Raw genomic sequence first — 13,858 nt, forward strand, 5'->3', positions numbered from 1 at the left:
GAAAAGCTAAACAGATTGGTGCTAGCTAGCGCCCTTAGGAAAATGTTTGTATTTCCTGTTTCTCTCTGTGTCAGGATTTGTAAGCCCCTTGGGGCAGGGGCCTGTTTTGGTGCAAAAAGCAGGGTAGTTAACAGGATACCCACCAGATGTTATGGACTGCATAAAAAGAGTCCTGCTGGATCAGGCCAAAGGGGGCCTATCTAGTCCATTATCCTGTTCTCACTGTAGCCGACCATGTGCAGTCCCAAACACTGCTCCCTACTGTGATTTCCAGAATCTCGTATTCAGAAGCATTACTGCCTCTGACTGTGGAGTCAGAGTATGTATAATCATTGTGGCTAGTAGCCATTGGAGGTTTTTAGGCAGAGATTGGGTGGCCATCTGTCAGGAATTCTTTAGCTGCATTACATCAGTTGGACTAGATGATCCTTGACGTCTCTTCCAACTCTACAGTTCCGTGTTTCCAGGTACAAAAAAAGGTCTCTGCCTTCAAGAGCATACTATCACATTTCAATTTGCAACCATTCAGGTAGGAAGAAATGGAAACTGTGAAGGTACTAAAGAGGTGGCCACAAGTGGGATAATGTTTAACTTGTGAGAATCTAACGTTGTTGCTTTCACTTTTGCCTGCAAGAGGAAGCTAGGAACTAGGAATATGAATTTCCATTGAAAGCAAATCCCAGAGGGATTAATCTTTTGCAGCAAATGGGAAAGCAGTGCTGCGGTCTAATTTTATGGCTCACAACCACAAGTACCATACATAAGAAAGTGGCCAAGTAATTGAGATACATCTGAATTCTCGGGGTAAAGAATCTCGTTTTGGAAGACAGAGCCCAAATGCCCAAGCACCTTGACTTTCTCTGCATCCTCACTTGCAAACTAGTGGCTTTCACACTGTTTGGGGTATGGAGAGTGTTCTTTATGAGAAGATGCGTAATGGCAGGTGAACTTCCCCTAGATGTTGGCTTTCCCAGTGTGGCCATTCTCCCATTGCATTGCACAGCTGTCTGTTGTTAATGAGTAACCTGCAGCATATTGCCAACTTCAGTGCCCTCTAGATATTTTCAGCTGTCACTCCAATCATCCCTGACCATTGGCCCTGCTGGCTGAAATTGATGGGACTCACAGCCCCAAACATCTGGAGGCATCAAGTTGGAGGGGTTCTTCAGCAGAGCATTCGCTTTGAGAAGGTTATGCAGCTTTAGAAATAATTGCTGTAGAGTGCTGGAATATTATGGGATGGGCCAAGTGGTGATGGTGTTCTCTTCTGCCGATTGTGGAGAGTCACCAGATAGCTTTAAAACAGGCGTCAGATGTTTCTTAGAAGCTGACTGGGTTTTGGTAACAGAATCGGTGATCTCCCCCCGTCCCCAAATAGATTATTCATGTCATTGCTGATGGCGGTCCTGGCATTGTGCATCGTGAACAGTTGTGTGTCAAGGGGTATGAATACAACTCCTTGAGCAGCATCACCACTGTGTTGAGCCTGCAATGCGATATCCACTTGTGGTGCCAATACAGCTGAAAGGCGTGGTGGGTGAAATAAAGTGGTATAGGGGCTTCATTTTGTGACTGGATCCTGCCAGTCATAATATTATGGCATTATGGGTTCTGATACATCAGTAATAGGCGACGGCAAGTTTAAACAGCTAGCTGCAGATACAGGGTCACAAAGATGTGCTTCAGTATAGCATTTAATTCACCAGTTATAGGATTGATTGAAGTTTGCAGTGCACTTGGGTTTTGGTCTCATGCGATTATGGAGGCAGAGTGGGTGTTGCACCTGGTTGAGTAATTATTTGCAAAGAACCACAAATAGCTCCATAAATACAGTTAGTGGGCACCTTTGCTTAATCTCTGGCGAGGGATGGGCAACCTGTTGCCCTCCTAGTGCTGCTTGACTCCAGTTCCCAGCATCCCTTGATTATTGCCTATGCTGGCTGGAGCAGCTGGGAGTTGTAGTCCAAAACATCTGGAGGGCACCAGGTTGGTGCAGGTTTCTCTAGGGCAGGCATCCCCAAACTTCGGCCCTCCAGATGTTTTGGACTACAATTCCCATCATCCCTGACCACTGGTCCTCTTAGCTAGGGATCATGGGAGTTGTAGGCCAAAACATCTGGAGGGCCGCAGTTTGGGGATGCCTGCTCTAGGGTATCAGCAAATTTTCCTGATGCAAATTACATATGCAAATATCCTCATTTGCATGAGAAAATTTTCCAGATTTCCCCCCCCCATTCAATTCCCCCACCCCCAAAAATCCATATCACTGCTCTTTCCTGTATCCCATACACACATTTTATCATCCTTTATTTTCCCTTTTACACATCCTGTAAAAGTGCCTCCATTGGATTTCGCTCTCTCTTCCCCTCCATCCCAATCTTTAACATTTCTCATTTATTTATTCTCTTTGCCCCCCTCCTCCCCAAATTTCATCTCCACAACAACCCCGTTAGGCAAGTTAAGGCAAGGAGAAGCAATTGGCAAGGTTACAAGAAAGGGATTTTGTAGATATTGTGAAACTGGAAAAAGAAGCAGGGGCTAGAGCAACTCTTATGGGGAAAAGTTACGGTGTTTGGGGCATTTCATTTAGAAAAGGCAAGTAATGGGTTGGGGGTGGAGATAATGGGTAGGCTTCTCTTGCAATATTTCAACCCAGTAATGTGTAGGGTTATCCAGTGAACCTAAACAGTGGGAGATCCTGGACTAACAAGAGGAAATGTCCTTCACACCGTGCAACATTTCAACTGTGGATACCACTTCTGAAAGATGTTGTGACGGCCACCAATTTGGGAGGCTTTAAATTGAGATTACACAAATTCATGAACACTAGGGCTATCAGTGGCTACTAGTCATATGGCTGTTAATCTGGTGATCCAGTTGGCATTAGTGCATGCCATGCCAAATTCTGGCCGATTCACCAACATTCATTGGATTGCAAAAACAAAAAAACCCAGACTTCTGATTGTAACGGAAATGATTCACTTGCTGTATATAGGGAGTTTTATAGTATTACTAAATGATATGAAATGGAGTTTCCATATAGAAACTTGAATTTAGAGGTGTTAATACAAAATAAAATATTTGAAAAGAGCAACTTGTGCATGTTTAAATCTAAAGCAACTTGGAGCAATTGGATATAACTTGCATATGAACTCATAAATGGCATTGACAAAGCAAGCAATCATCGTGAATAACAGAACTCCTTCCAGCCCATCTAGTTGTGAAACAAATCTACGTTCCCTAGCATACTGGTTAACTAAAAATTTCATGGTTGTCAATCTTAAGGATGTAGGCTAGGCCTCGTAGTAGTCCTCATTCTGAGGAAAGCATGTGAACCGAGGCAGATTTGTATTTTGTTTATTTATTGCTCAAGATGGTGTCCATTGTTCCGCCCCTCCTCATTTAATCCCACAACAACCCTGTGAATAGGTTAGACCGGGAACCACTGACTGGCCCCTGGTGAGCTTCATTGCTGACTGGGGAATTGAATCCTCGTCTACCACATCCTGGTCTGACACTAACCACAACGCCAAGAAGAACCAAAAAAACATTGGAGTATACCTTTTATATCAGTCAGCAATAGGACCAGGAAGATGGACCTTTGCACTGAGTTTTCCATTAATTTTACTGTTCATGTAGGCAAGCCCACATAAAACATAGACTATGAAATACCACAATCTGGGAGGCCGGGGGGGGGGGGGAATGAGCAACTGGGACCCTGCTGTATCAGCGGTTCCTTACACAGAGAACTTTGACATGCTTCCAGAGCTTTTGGTTTGCTAGAACCTGTCATGCTTTCGCTTTTGTTTGGACATTGGGCTTGCTTTTCCTGTTAATCTTATCGTAAAGCCAAGGTCTCCACCTAAAGCTGAAGATATCTGCACAAGGGTCTAAGCAACCTCTGCAGGAAAGACCCAGAGATGGCCTAGTATCATCCACTTTGATCCATCATGACTGCTGCGATGTGCATGAAACACTCCCCACCGACTGCTGGATGTGATGAATACATGTGTACCGGTAGTCCCAGCAGGACCCAGGTTAACAATGGCCATCCATTGCTTCCAGTATCGAAGGCAGCATACCACCTCCTCCTCTTCCTTATTATTATTATTATTACATTAAATTTGTATACAGCCCATCATCTGAAGATCATGGTGGTTCAGAACATAAAAATACAAAATGAGAACACAAAATGATTACCAGTAATTAATGTAAAAATTTTATATGGATGTTTTATGATGGCCTATCTTTGTAATGCCTAATAAAGGTTTGGCAAAGAAGTAGAGAACAGAAGATGCACAAAACAAAAACAAACCAATCCCCCCCCCCAAAAAAAATCCCCAACCACTTATAAATGGACATAGAATGTTAATCAGCTAAAGTCTTGCTTGAAGAGGAACATTTTTGCCTGGCCCCTAAAGGTGTATAATGCAGGCGCCAGCCAAAACCTTCCTGGGGAGAACATTCCACAAGTCACTGCAAAAAAGACCCATTCTCGTGTTGTCACCCTCTGGACCTCTCCTGGAGGGGAACATGAAAAGGGGCCTCAGATGATCACAGAGTTTGGGTCACTTCATATGGAGAACCAGTGTTCCTCTAAAATTGCACAGTGGCCAGGAGGTGGGGAATACAGATGGAAGTCAGATCAAGGACCAGGCCCGTCCTTTTCCTTGGTCCTTTCAGGTATCCCACCCCCTTGCATCTTCCTAGAAAATCTGGTCAGCTCTGAGGCTTGGAAAAAATGTTTGCTGTTGTGGATCAATGTAGATTGGGTCACAGGGTATCCTGAAATGATTTCCACTTTTGCAGGGACTGCCCTCTACAGTGTGGTTGGAGAATGTCTGATCTCCAGCTGTCACTGACGTTGCAATACCCGTTAGGCAAGGCTGTAATCGTGGGGTTGGCACAGCCTGGCTCCCTGCATCTAGATTTCAGATCTTCCTGATGAATCATAACTTGGCTGTGTTGTAAATAATAGCTCTGAGCCTTTCCCCCTTGCTTGAGTACCAGCCAACAGTGTGGAATGTGGCTCTTTGTCCTGCTGGCTCATTATGATTGATTATTGCCTTACATCTTCACATCTCACCTTCCTCCTGCTGTGCAAACCACAGTGGTGTAGGTGTGGTTACCAGGCTGTCACCCATCCAGGTACTGTCCGCACCCAGACCAGCTTAGCTTCAGGAAAGCGGTGGACTCAACATGGACCAGAGCCTGCTAATGACAGAAAATACCCAAAGTTGATTATGCATGTGTGGTTGAGGTCTTTACCCAAGGTTGCCTCTGGGTGCTCTACCTCCAGTGGTTAGGTGGGTAGACACCAGAGGCAGGGCCTTTTTCAGTGGTGGCACTTTGCTTAACTCGATAGCCCACTTTAATGGCTTTTGGGCAGCAGGTAGAAACTTTACCGGGGCATTTGGTGGAAGTGATTGGACGTTCTGCTGTTGCCTCAGTCGGTCCTTTGTTTGAGTTCTGGTTGTTTTGTTTTCTTGTGGAGATTTTTTTTATTTAGCAAAATATTGCTTGACTGTAAGAATAAAACCTCTCAGCTGTTTACAAGACATAGGGCACGTGTCACCTGATGAGTTCTGTCAGCAGAAGCCGTGCAAGGACTTCTGCTTGTGTAACGGGACTTTTCCCCATCTCCCTGCAAGCCCCCCCCCCAATTATTTGTATATATATTGTGCTTATATCCTACCTTTTCCTCCAAGGAGCTCAAGGTGTGGCATACTTTATTCCCCCTCCCTCATTTAATCCCCACAACAACCCTGTGAGGTAGGTTGGGTTGAGAGGCAGTGATTGACCCTAGGTCACCTAGTGAGCTTCCTTTCTAAGTGGGGATTTGAACCCTGACCTCATAGTCTGACACCCTAACCGCTACACCATATTGACTTGGCTTGGGTTCGGTGAGAGAATACAGAGCACATGCCACAGCAGCAGCCGGGGGGGGGGGGAGTCGTCTTATCTGGCAAGCTGAAATGCTTGCACTGATGAAATGATCAGAAGAGCGCAACATTAAAGCCTTCCTCATCATGTATATATTGCCTTGAAAACCATGATTGAAACTTAAAAATGGAGGCACTAGCAGGCGCAAAACAATCCCTTTAGACACCCTGGTGGATTTCTATCCCAGAATTTTATCAGAACTCTTGACATTCTTTTCAGTGGTGCATCTGCACTCAAGAGATCCAGAGCTTTAAGAAGCTTTTTACGCACACTGAGATTTTCAATATTATACAGCAGGGTTTGGGTGCTGGGCGCCCTCCAGATGTTGCTGGGTTCCAGTTCCCATCAGCCTGGTCCATCGTCCTTGCTGACGAGCTGATGGGAGCTGGAGTTCACTAGTCAAAGATGGTGGGAGCTGAAAGCCAGTAACATCTGGAGGGCCACTGGCTTCCCATCCTTGCTGTACAACAAGAGTCTGGGGTGGCGCAGTTTGCTCCATTCATTTACTATATTTTTATAAAGGTAAAGTAAAGGACCACTGGACAATTAAGTCCAGTCAAAGGTGACTATGGGGTTGCAGCACTCATCTCGCTTTCAGGCCCAGGGAGCTAGCGTTTGTCCACAGGATGACTAAACCACTTCTGGCTCAACGGAACACTGTGATGGAAACCAGAGCGCACAGAAACTCTGTTTACCTTCTCGCTTCAGCAGTACCTATTTATCTACTTGCACTGGCGTGCTTTTGAACTGCTAGGCAAGAGCTGGGACAGAGCAACGGGCACTCACTCTGTTGCGGGGATTCGAACCACCAACCCAATTGGCAACCCCAAGAGGCTCAATGGTTTAGACCAGGCATCCCCAAACTGCGGCCCTCCAGATGTTTTGGCCTACAACTCCCATGATCCCTAGCTAAGAGGACCAGTAGTCAGGGATGATGGGAATTGTAGTCCAAAACATCTGGAGGGCCGAAGTTTGGGGATGCCTGGTTTAGACCACAGCACCACCCGACTGCCCCCCTATATTTATACAAGAATTATCAGTAGCATTGTTAAAATGATCCAGTGCGTTTAAAATATGGTGCCATTAAATGACATCCTAAAATAACAGCTTGCAGCCTAGAACTCATTGGGTGGTGAGCCAGGCACACCTGGTGGGTTGGGTGTCTTTACATTAGGTGTGTTACCACATTATATTAAATGAGCGTAGACAGCCAGTGTGCACAAATAGTTGATCTGCGCAAATAAACAAGTGCACGCTCCATGATTATTATGAGTAAGAGTATTGTTTGTTCTTTAATGTGAAATTTGTAATGTCTTTCCTACATTGATTCATTTTTTGCTGGGATTTGTAAATCGCTAAGATTTCTGTTGATATATGAAGCGGTACATAAATTTGCTAAATAAACATGTAGAGGTGGTTTGTAGCTGTGTTCAGCATAACACATGAACTACTGAACTATTTTCATCGAGAAAGGGCAGCGGCTGAGTTGGTTTGAAAACAGTGCAGGGGCAGCAGTAGGTGGCAGGAGGAGGTTCAGTTGAATCATAGCATTGCGGAGTTTGAAGGGACCCATCCTCGTCCAACCTTTTGCAATGCAGGAATCACAGTAGCTCAGCAATAACACTTGGCATGGATATTGTACATTTTTGCAGTTGTGTCTTGGAGGCCGTAGCTTGCCTGAGGCTGCTAAGCAGAGTTTGCAGCTCTTGTGTTTCAAGGCCCCTTCCACACGCAGCAGCTGCTCAAAGCTGTATGGCAGCCCTTTGCTCATACTCCATGTGTATACAATCTCTCTGTAAAACTTTGCAACTGGGGCTAGGGTGGATCTCTTCTCCCTGATCTTCCTCATATGTTGCAGCTGCACTATGGTGAAGTGGCTGCTCACCTGGCTCACCAAGAGGGAGGCTTTAGCTGTTGTAGCCCAACAGCATCTCCTGGGGTGGATTATAGGAAAAGGGCTTCAGGATTCCAAAGATGGCTGGAGGAGGTGTGGAGGAGCCCTGGGCTCTGTACGTATCCTCTCCCTCTGCCCCCAAGCCTAGAACAGTTCTACAGCCAAAAAATGCATGGCTCTCGTACAGCTCATTTCGATGCCTTAGCTGAGCTGCCCTCCTACTGGTGCATCTCTAAACAATTGTGTTTCTGTGACTGCTTGGAGCTGCGTTTGCCCACAAGACCATCCTTTTTGTGGCCTCAGGCATGGCGCGTTGAGCCGTCTTTGCTGAATGATGAGACCGGGCAGTGAGAACATCTCTTGATGGCGGTTCTGAGGAACCCTTGTGAGTTGGAAGCCAGGACTGATGAATTGGGGTCATGTGATTTGTGACGGAAATGGCACTCGAGAAACAAACACAGCCCTAAGCCGGTTTTCATTTTATCGGGGATCTTCTCTGGGACTGATACCCCTGTGCAACAAACCCAAGTGTGTGATGCAGAGCAGTATAGCTGTCACTAACAAACTTCATAACCCTATATAACCTCTGTTTTGAAACAGCTGCACAGCTTGCTAGTTCGTTTCTGGGCCCAGTTCACATTGCTCATGTTGCTGTTTAAAGTCTTATACTAGACCCATGCCCCAAATAACTGAAAGATTGCTCCCTACCCTACAGACCCTATCAGGTGCAAAGATCAACAGAGGGGGCCTCTTGGTTGTTCCACCACCCACAAAAGCTCAGGGGGCGGGCACAGGAAATTGTCTTCTCTGTCGTGGCCCCTAAGTTGTGGAATTCCCTCCCCATGGAGGTGCGTCTGGCACCTGCATTGCACAGCTACTGGCGCATGCTGAAGATACAAGTCTAGCCTAGCTTTTGAAACTTGTGGTGTATATTTTTAGGGCCCACCTTATTTCCAGCATGGTAAGTTGTTTAGGAATGCTCTTAATATTGTGTTTTAATTGTTGTAACCTGCCCTGGGGTGAAGGGTGGATAATGAATTGTATTATTAGTAATAATACCTACCATTTCAGGTCTGTGTTCTCTGTGCTTGATCAAAATGATTGCCAGTCCTAGTAGTGCCAGCCAATCCTAGTGGATTCTGCAACCTGTATAAATGATTGGCATAATTAGTTTTGCCTGCATCAGTCTTGTCATCTTGAAAAAAAAGTGATTTGCATAATTTATTCCTAGTTTGAGCAATGGGGGAGGGGGGGAGAGAGAGAGCTCTATGCAAGGCACTGAAAGTCTCTCCATCTCTCTGGCTTCTGGGCTCCCAGCTGTCACAGCCCACGTCCTTCCTTTATTTATTTACAACATTTTTATGCCACCCTTCATTGTGTAGATTTCAGGGTAGCGTAAAGCATGAAACAAAGGCAAAACACGCAACTTGTGACATGCAATAAAAAAGGGGCAAAACTCAATAGGAATGAGCATAAGAAGATCCTTCCAAACATTCTGTGCATAGGACACAGCAACAGGATTTAGCCTTTGTTCAGAACTTGCTTGACCTTCCCCTGGCCAGGTAGCGAAATCACTCCAGATCGTTATCCAGCATTTCACATTTTCACTTGCCCTGGCAAATATGACAAGTGGACTGCAGAGGTGGGCAGTAACTTTCTCAGCAGTTGTACGGGGTCTCCCCACAAGCCACTGCCTCCGTACCCCTCTCCCTGCCGGGCCACATTGTTGCTGAGGTGGCTGGAGGTGTTTCAGCCGCAAAACAGCAAACTTCCCTGCAGAGCATGCTGACGGGATACCACTTTGGGTGCTCGAAGTCATGCTCCAAGCAACCAAACACCACCCTGGCAGTCTTTCCTACAGGGGAAGATCCACCACAACACAGTGGTTAGAGTCCCCACTCGGCCATGAAACTCACTGGATGACCTTGGACCAGTCACTCCCCCCCCACACACACACCTAGCTTATATCACCAGGTGGTTGTGGGGGTGAAATGAGGAGGAGAACCACATATATGCCACCTTGAGCTCCTGCTGGCATCCATCAGCAGCAGTTGCAGGCCCTTATCAGAAAGCCTTTGTGTGAAGAGATAAAATGGAGAGTGATGGTTCAGACAGATGAGCTGCTTAAACTTGATAGGATTCCTGTTTTCATTTCTATGGATGAATGAGAGGATTGGCAACTCAAGGTGACCCCCTTCAGGGGACTGGGTTTGATTTAGGGCCTCTAGAACAACGAGCGCCTACACTAGAGGTCAGCAGAATGGTGCTCATAAGGTGCAAGGGCACCCTTTGATGTTTACCCTTTTCTCCCTTGAAAAATATGGAGATCTGAAGAAGGAAGTGGCAAGTAACATTCTTTCCCACTTCCTCTTCCAACTCTGTGTGTTTTCGAAGGCTCTGATTATTTATACTTTATTATCAGTTAATCATCAAATTTCTATACTGCCCTTCATCCGAAGATCACAGGGCAGTTCACAATATTAAAAACACAAATATGCATACCACAATAACAAACAAAAACAATACTCCTCACAGTTTAAAAGACCATAGGTTATTTAATTAGCCGAAAACCTGGGAGAAGAGGAAAGTTTTTGCCTGGTGTCAAAAGATATGTAAGCCAGGTGAGCCTCCCTGGGGAGAGCATTCCACAAACGGGGAGCCACCACAGAAAAGGCCCGTACCAGACCTCTTGTGGAGGAGGCACACAAAGAAGGGCCTCACATGATGATTCCAGGGTCTGGCTCAAGTCATGTGGGGAGAGGTGGTCCTTGAGGTATTGCAGTCCTGAGCTGTTTTAAAACTTTATAGGTCAAAACCAGCACTTTGAATTGGGCCCGGAAACTAATTGGCAGCCAGTGCAGTTGGGCCAGGACTGGCATCTACTCAAACTGTCCTGCCTCAGTGAGCAACCTGGCCACTGAATTGTGCACTAGCTGAAGTTTCCAAACTTCAGCCCCATGTTGAGATGCCGTAATCTAACTGAGTGGCTACCAGAGCATAGACAACAGAAGTTAGGCCATCCTTGTCCAGATAGGGGTACAGCTGGGTCAACAGCCGGAGCTGATGGGAGGCACTCTGTGCCACCGAGACCACCTGAACCTCAAGTGACGGGGATCCAGAAGTACCCCCAAGCTGTGTACCTGTTCCTTCAGAGGGAGTGTAACTAAATCAAGATCTCTTAAAAAAGCAACTTCTATGTGCAATGTGTACATGCAATTTTTCTCGTGTGTGTGTGTGTTTCATTTGCAATGGGTGACAAGAGCGGGCAGTGCTCTCTCAAATATCCAAATGTGCCCATGAACCTAAAAAAAGCATGTGGCCTTGTTTTTGTGTGGCATATTTCCACCTGTGACTGTGTAGGCTCCACCATTCTCAGCCTCAAACCACCTTCCCTTTTCTCTTCCTCTGCAGGAGTACACTTGTCCCAGATGTGAGTCTGGCTTTATTGAAGAAGTGACAGATGATTCCAGGTATCTTTCACCCTCAGAGACTCCCCTAATGTTGCTAGATTTCTCATATCTGCCCCCTCCCCGCCAAATGTTTCTTCTTCTGATGGATATGCTTCCTCTTTTGGTGTTTATTTTTTATTTTATTTATTTTTTTATTTCATAAAGGACAGCCAAGCAGTATATTATTTTTGTTTTTGTTTTGTTTTTTAAAAAACCTCAAAGCAGGTTGGCCATTTTATACAATAGGTCTGTGGTTCCCAAAGTGGGTGGTAGTGCCTCCTGCGGGTCAGTGGGATTACCTAGGGGGGTGATAAGAGTTAAAGAGACGGCAAGAGGGCACTAGAGGTGTGAATGACTATCAGACTTTGAAGGTGGCATTGCTGGATCAAATTCACCAATTTTGTTAAATTAATTGAACTAAACCATTTTAAATGGATTTTGAATAATTATGCAATTGTTACTGTTTTAAAAGTTATTGTGTTGTTACCTTCCTTAGTGGGTCGTGCAAACTGCTATTTTCAATAATGTTTTTTAATAGGGTAGGGGGCACTGGGGATTTGTTTATGGGGGGCAGTGGCCAAAAAAAGTTTGAGGACCACTTTCGATAGAGACATCACACCTGTCTGTAACTTCCCAGGTGGCTGACATCCAATGGCTCTGTTTGGTCAGGAGCATTCGCCTCCTGTCGGCTTTCCTCACTTCCATAAAGTTGTGGCACAGACACAGCCCTGGCTGAAATGCAGGCTAACAGGAGAGAGCAGCTGGGCTGTATAAGTGGAGAACTTGGTAGTTTGAAGATAGGCTAAGGACCTCCATTGCTTTGACTCACACAGAAGAAAATGTTAGAGGTTGGGGTGAAGTCTATTTCGGATTTTTTTGGGGGGGGCACCTCTCAGTTGTGTCAGTCAGAATACTCTGGGCTAAATAATCTGTCCTGGTGTGAGTTGCCGCCTTCTTGCAGAAGGTCCCAGAATCAATACCCACTGGTGGCAGTGCTAGAGACCCCTGAAGAGCTGCTGCCAGTCACTGTAGACACTACTGGGCTAGATGGGCCAAGAGTCTGACTCTGTATAATGCAGCTTCTAGTGTTCATCAGTAATAGCTGCGAGGAAGAGCTCATTTCCCCTCAAGGTCTGACCTTCAGCTTTTTCTGCATTTCGACTCTTCCCAGAGAGAAGGTGGTAATAGATAGAAATGAAAAAATATGCCAAGTCAGAGACCCGGCTATATTTTATCCTGAGCAATCGGTGACACACACGCTAGATTTTAAAAAACAAACCTCGTGCGACGGTTTAAGATCCAGCTGCCAAATTTGGAAACGGTCCTCAGGAACGTCTGACTCAGTGTCACCTTCAAAGCTGGAAAAATGGCCTGCTCCTCACTCTCCTCTCCCCCCCCCCCCGGCACCTCTAGTCACTTCGGGGAGGTGGAAGCGCTGATTCAGCCCTGCATAGATTTGGTGCTGGGTAGGAGGGGTGATTTGTAGGGCGCTCTTTGTCGCTCCAGCCCTGCTCCTAAGGATATAAGAGTCCTGTTGGATCAGACCGAGGCCCCATTTAGTCCAGCATTCTCTTTCCAAGAGAGCTCCGTCAGGTGCCTTTGGGAATCTGGCAAATAAGACAGGAAGACAACACTCCTTCCATGTTCACCCCCAGTACCAGGTACTCAGCAGCCAGACTGCCCCTGAACACGGAGGCTCCATTTAGCTCTCAGGTTTATTTATATCCTCCACTGACATGTCTGATTTTCTAAGGTCTGCCCTGCCACACTTGAGGGGTGTGTGAGTGTGTGTCATTGCAGACGATAAAAGCCCACCTTCCATTGTCAGAACTTTGTGCCACGGTGCCAGGGTGTTGCAGCATTCAGTATTTGGGCCTCGCCAGTTCAAATGATTATCCGTTCACTTTTATTACATTGTTATCCTGCCTTTTGGGGGGGGGAGCTCTAGGTGACATGCATGGTTCTCTCTCCCTGCCTCCCTCTCGTTTATTCTCACAACAACCCTGTGAGGTAGGTTAGGCAGAGAATGACCCAAAGTCACCACCGAGCTTCACAGCCGAATGGGGATTTGAACCCCGGTCTCCCAGTCTCCTACACTGGCCCTTCTCAAATGCAACCCCTGCTTTGGGCACAGCAGGTAACCTTGGCCCACTCCCTTTCATCTGTAAAATGGAAGCATTGAGTTTGCTGTGTGAAGAAATAAATCCAGTTTTTACAACTCACTGCAGATGCCATTGGCACCTGTCCCAGAATCCCCTGGGATTGTAGTTCTGTGAAAGGGTTCTGGGGACCTCTTAAAAATAAGAATTTAGCACGCTCTCCCAAAGCCACAGGGGGCCTTCATGGCTGCAGTGAGGGTTCAGAACGGCTTAAACATCTTGACAGACAAGATATTTACGTTGCAAGGTATTTCACAAAAATGATAGCTGGAGAAATAATCTTGTATAGCAGGGAAGGAGAGCCTGTGGGTGGAGGCCCTCCTTATGTTGTTGGGCTCAGTTTATTGATATTCATTGATATAAATATTGATTATAATAGAAATGAAAGTGGAAATGGTGTGAAATAGAATTAT

At 46.0% G+C, this 13,858-nt stretch overlaps 1 protein-coding gene across 1 annotated transcript in view; it reads left to right on the forward strand.

Moving 5' to 3' along the window:
• Window positions 1–13,858, forward strand: part of RNF115 (ring finger protein 115) — a 41,030-nt gene that overhangs the window by 6,299 nt on the left and 20,873 nt on the right. The window contains exon 2 of the mRNA XM_035098029.3: window positions 11,249–11,307. Coding sequence (XP_034953920.1) covers window positions 11,249–11,307 — 59 coding nt within the window. The remainder of the gene's footprint in view (window positions 1–11,248; window positions 11,308–13,858) is intronic.

This window comes from Zootoca vivipara, chromosome 16 (genome assembly GCF_965207765.1).
Source record: "Zootoca vivipara chromosome 16, rZooViv2.hap1.1, whole genome shotgun sequence".
NCBI lineage: Eukaryota > Metazoa > Chordata > Lepidosauria > Squamata > Lacertidae > Zootoca > Zootoca vivipara.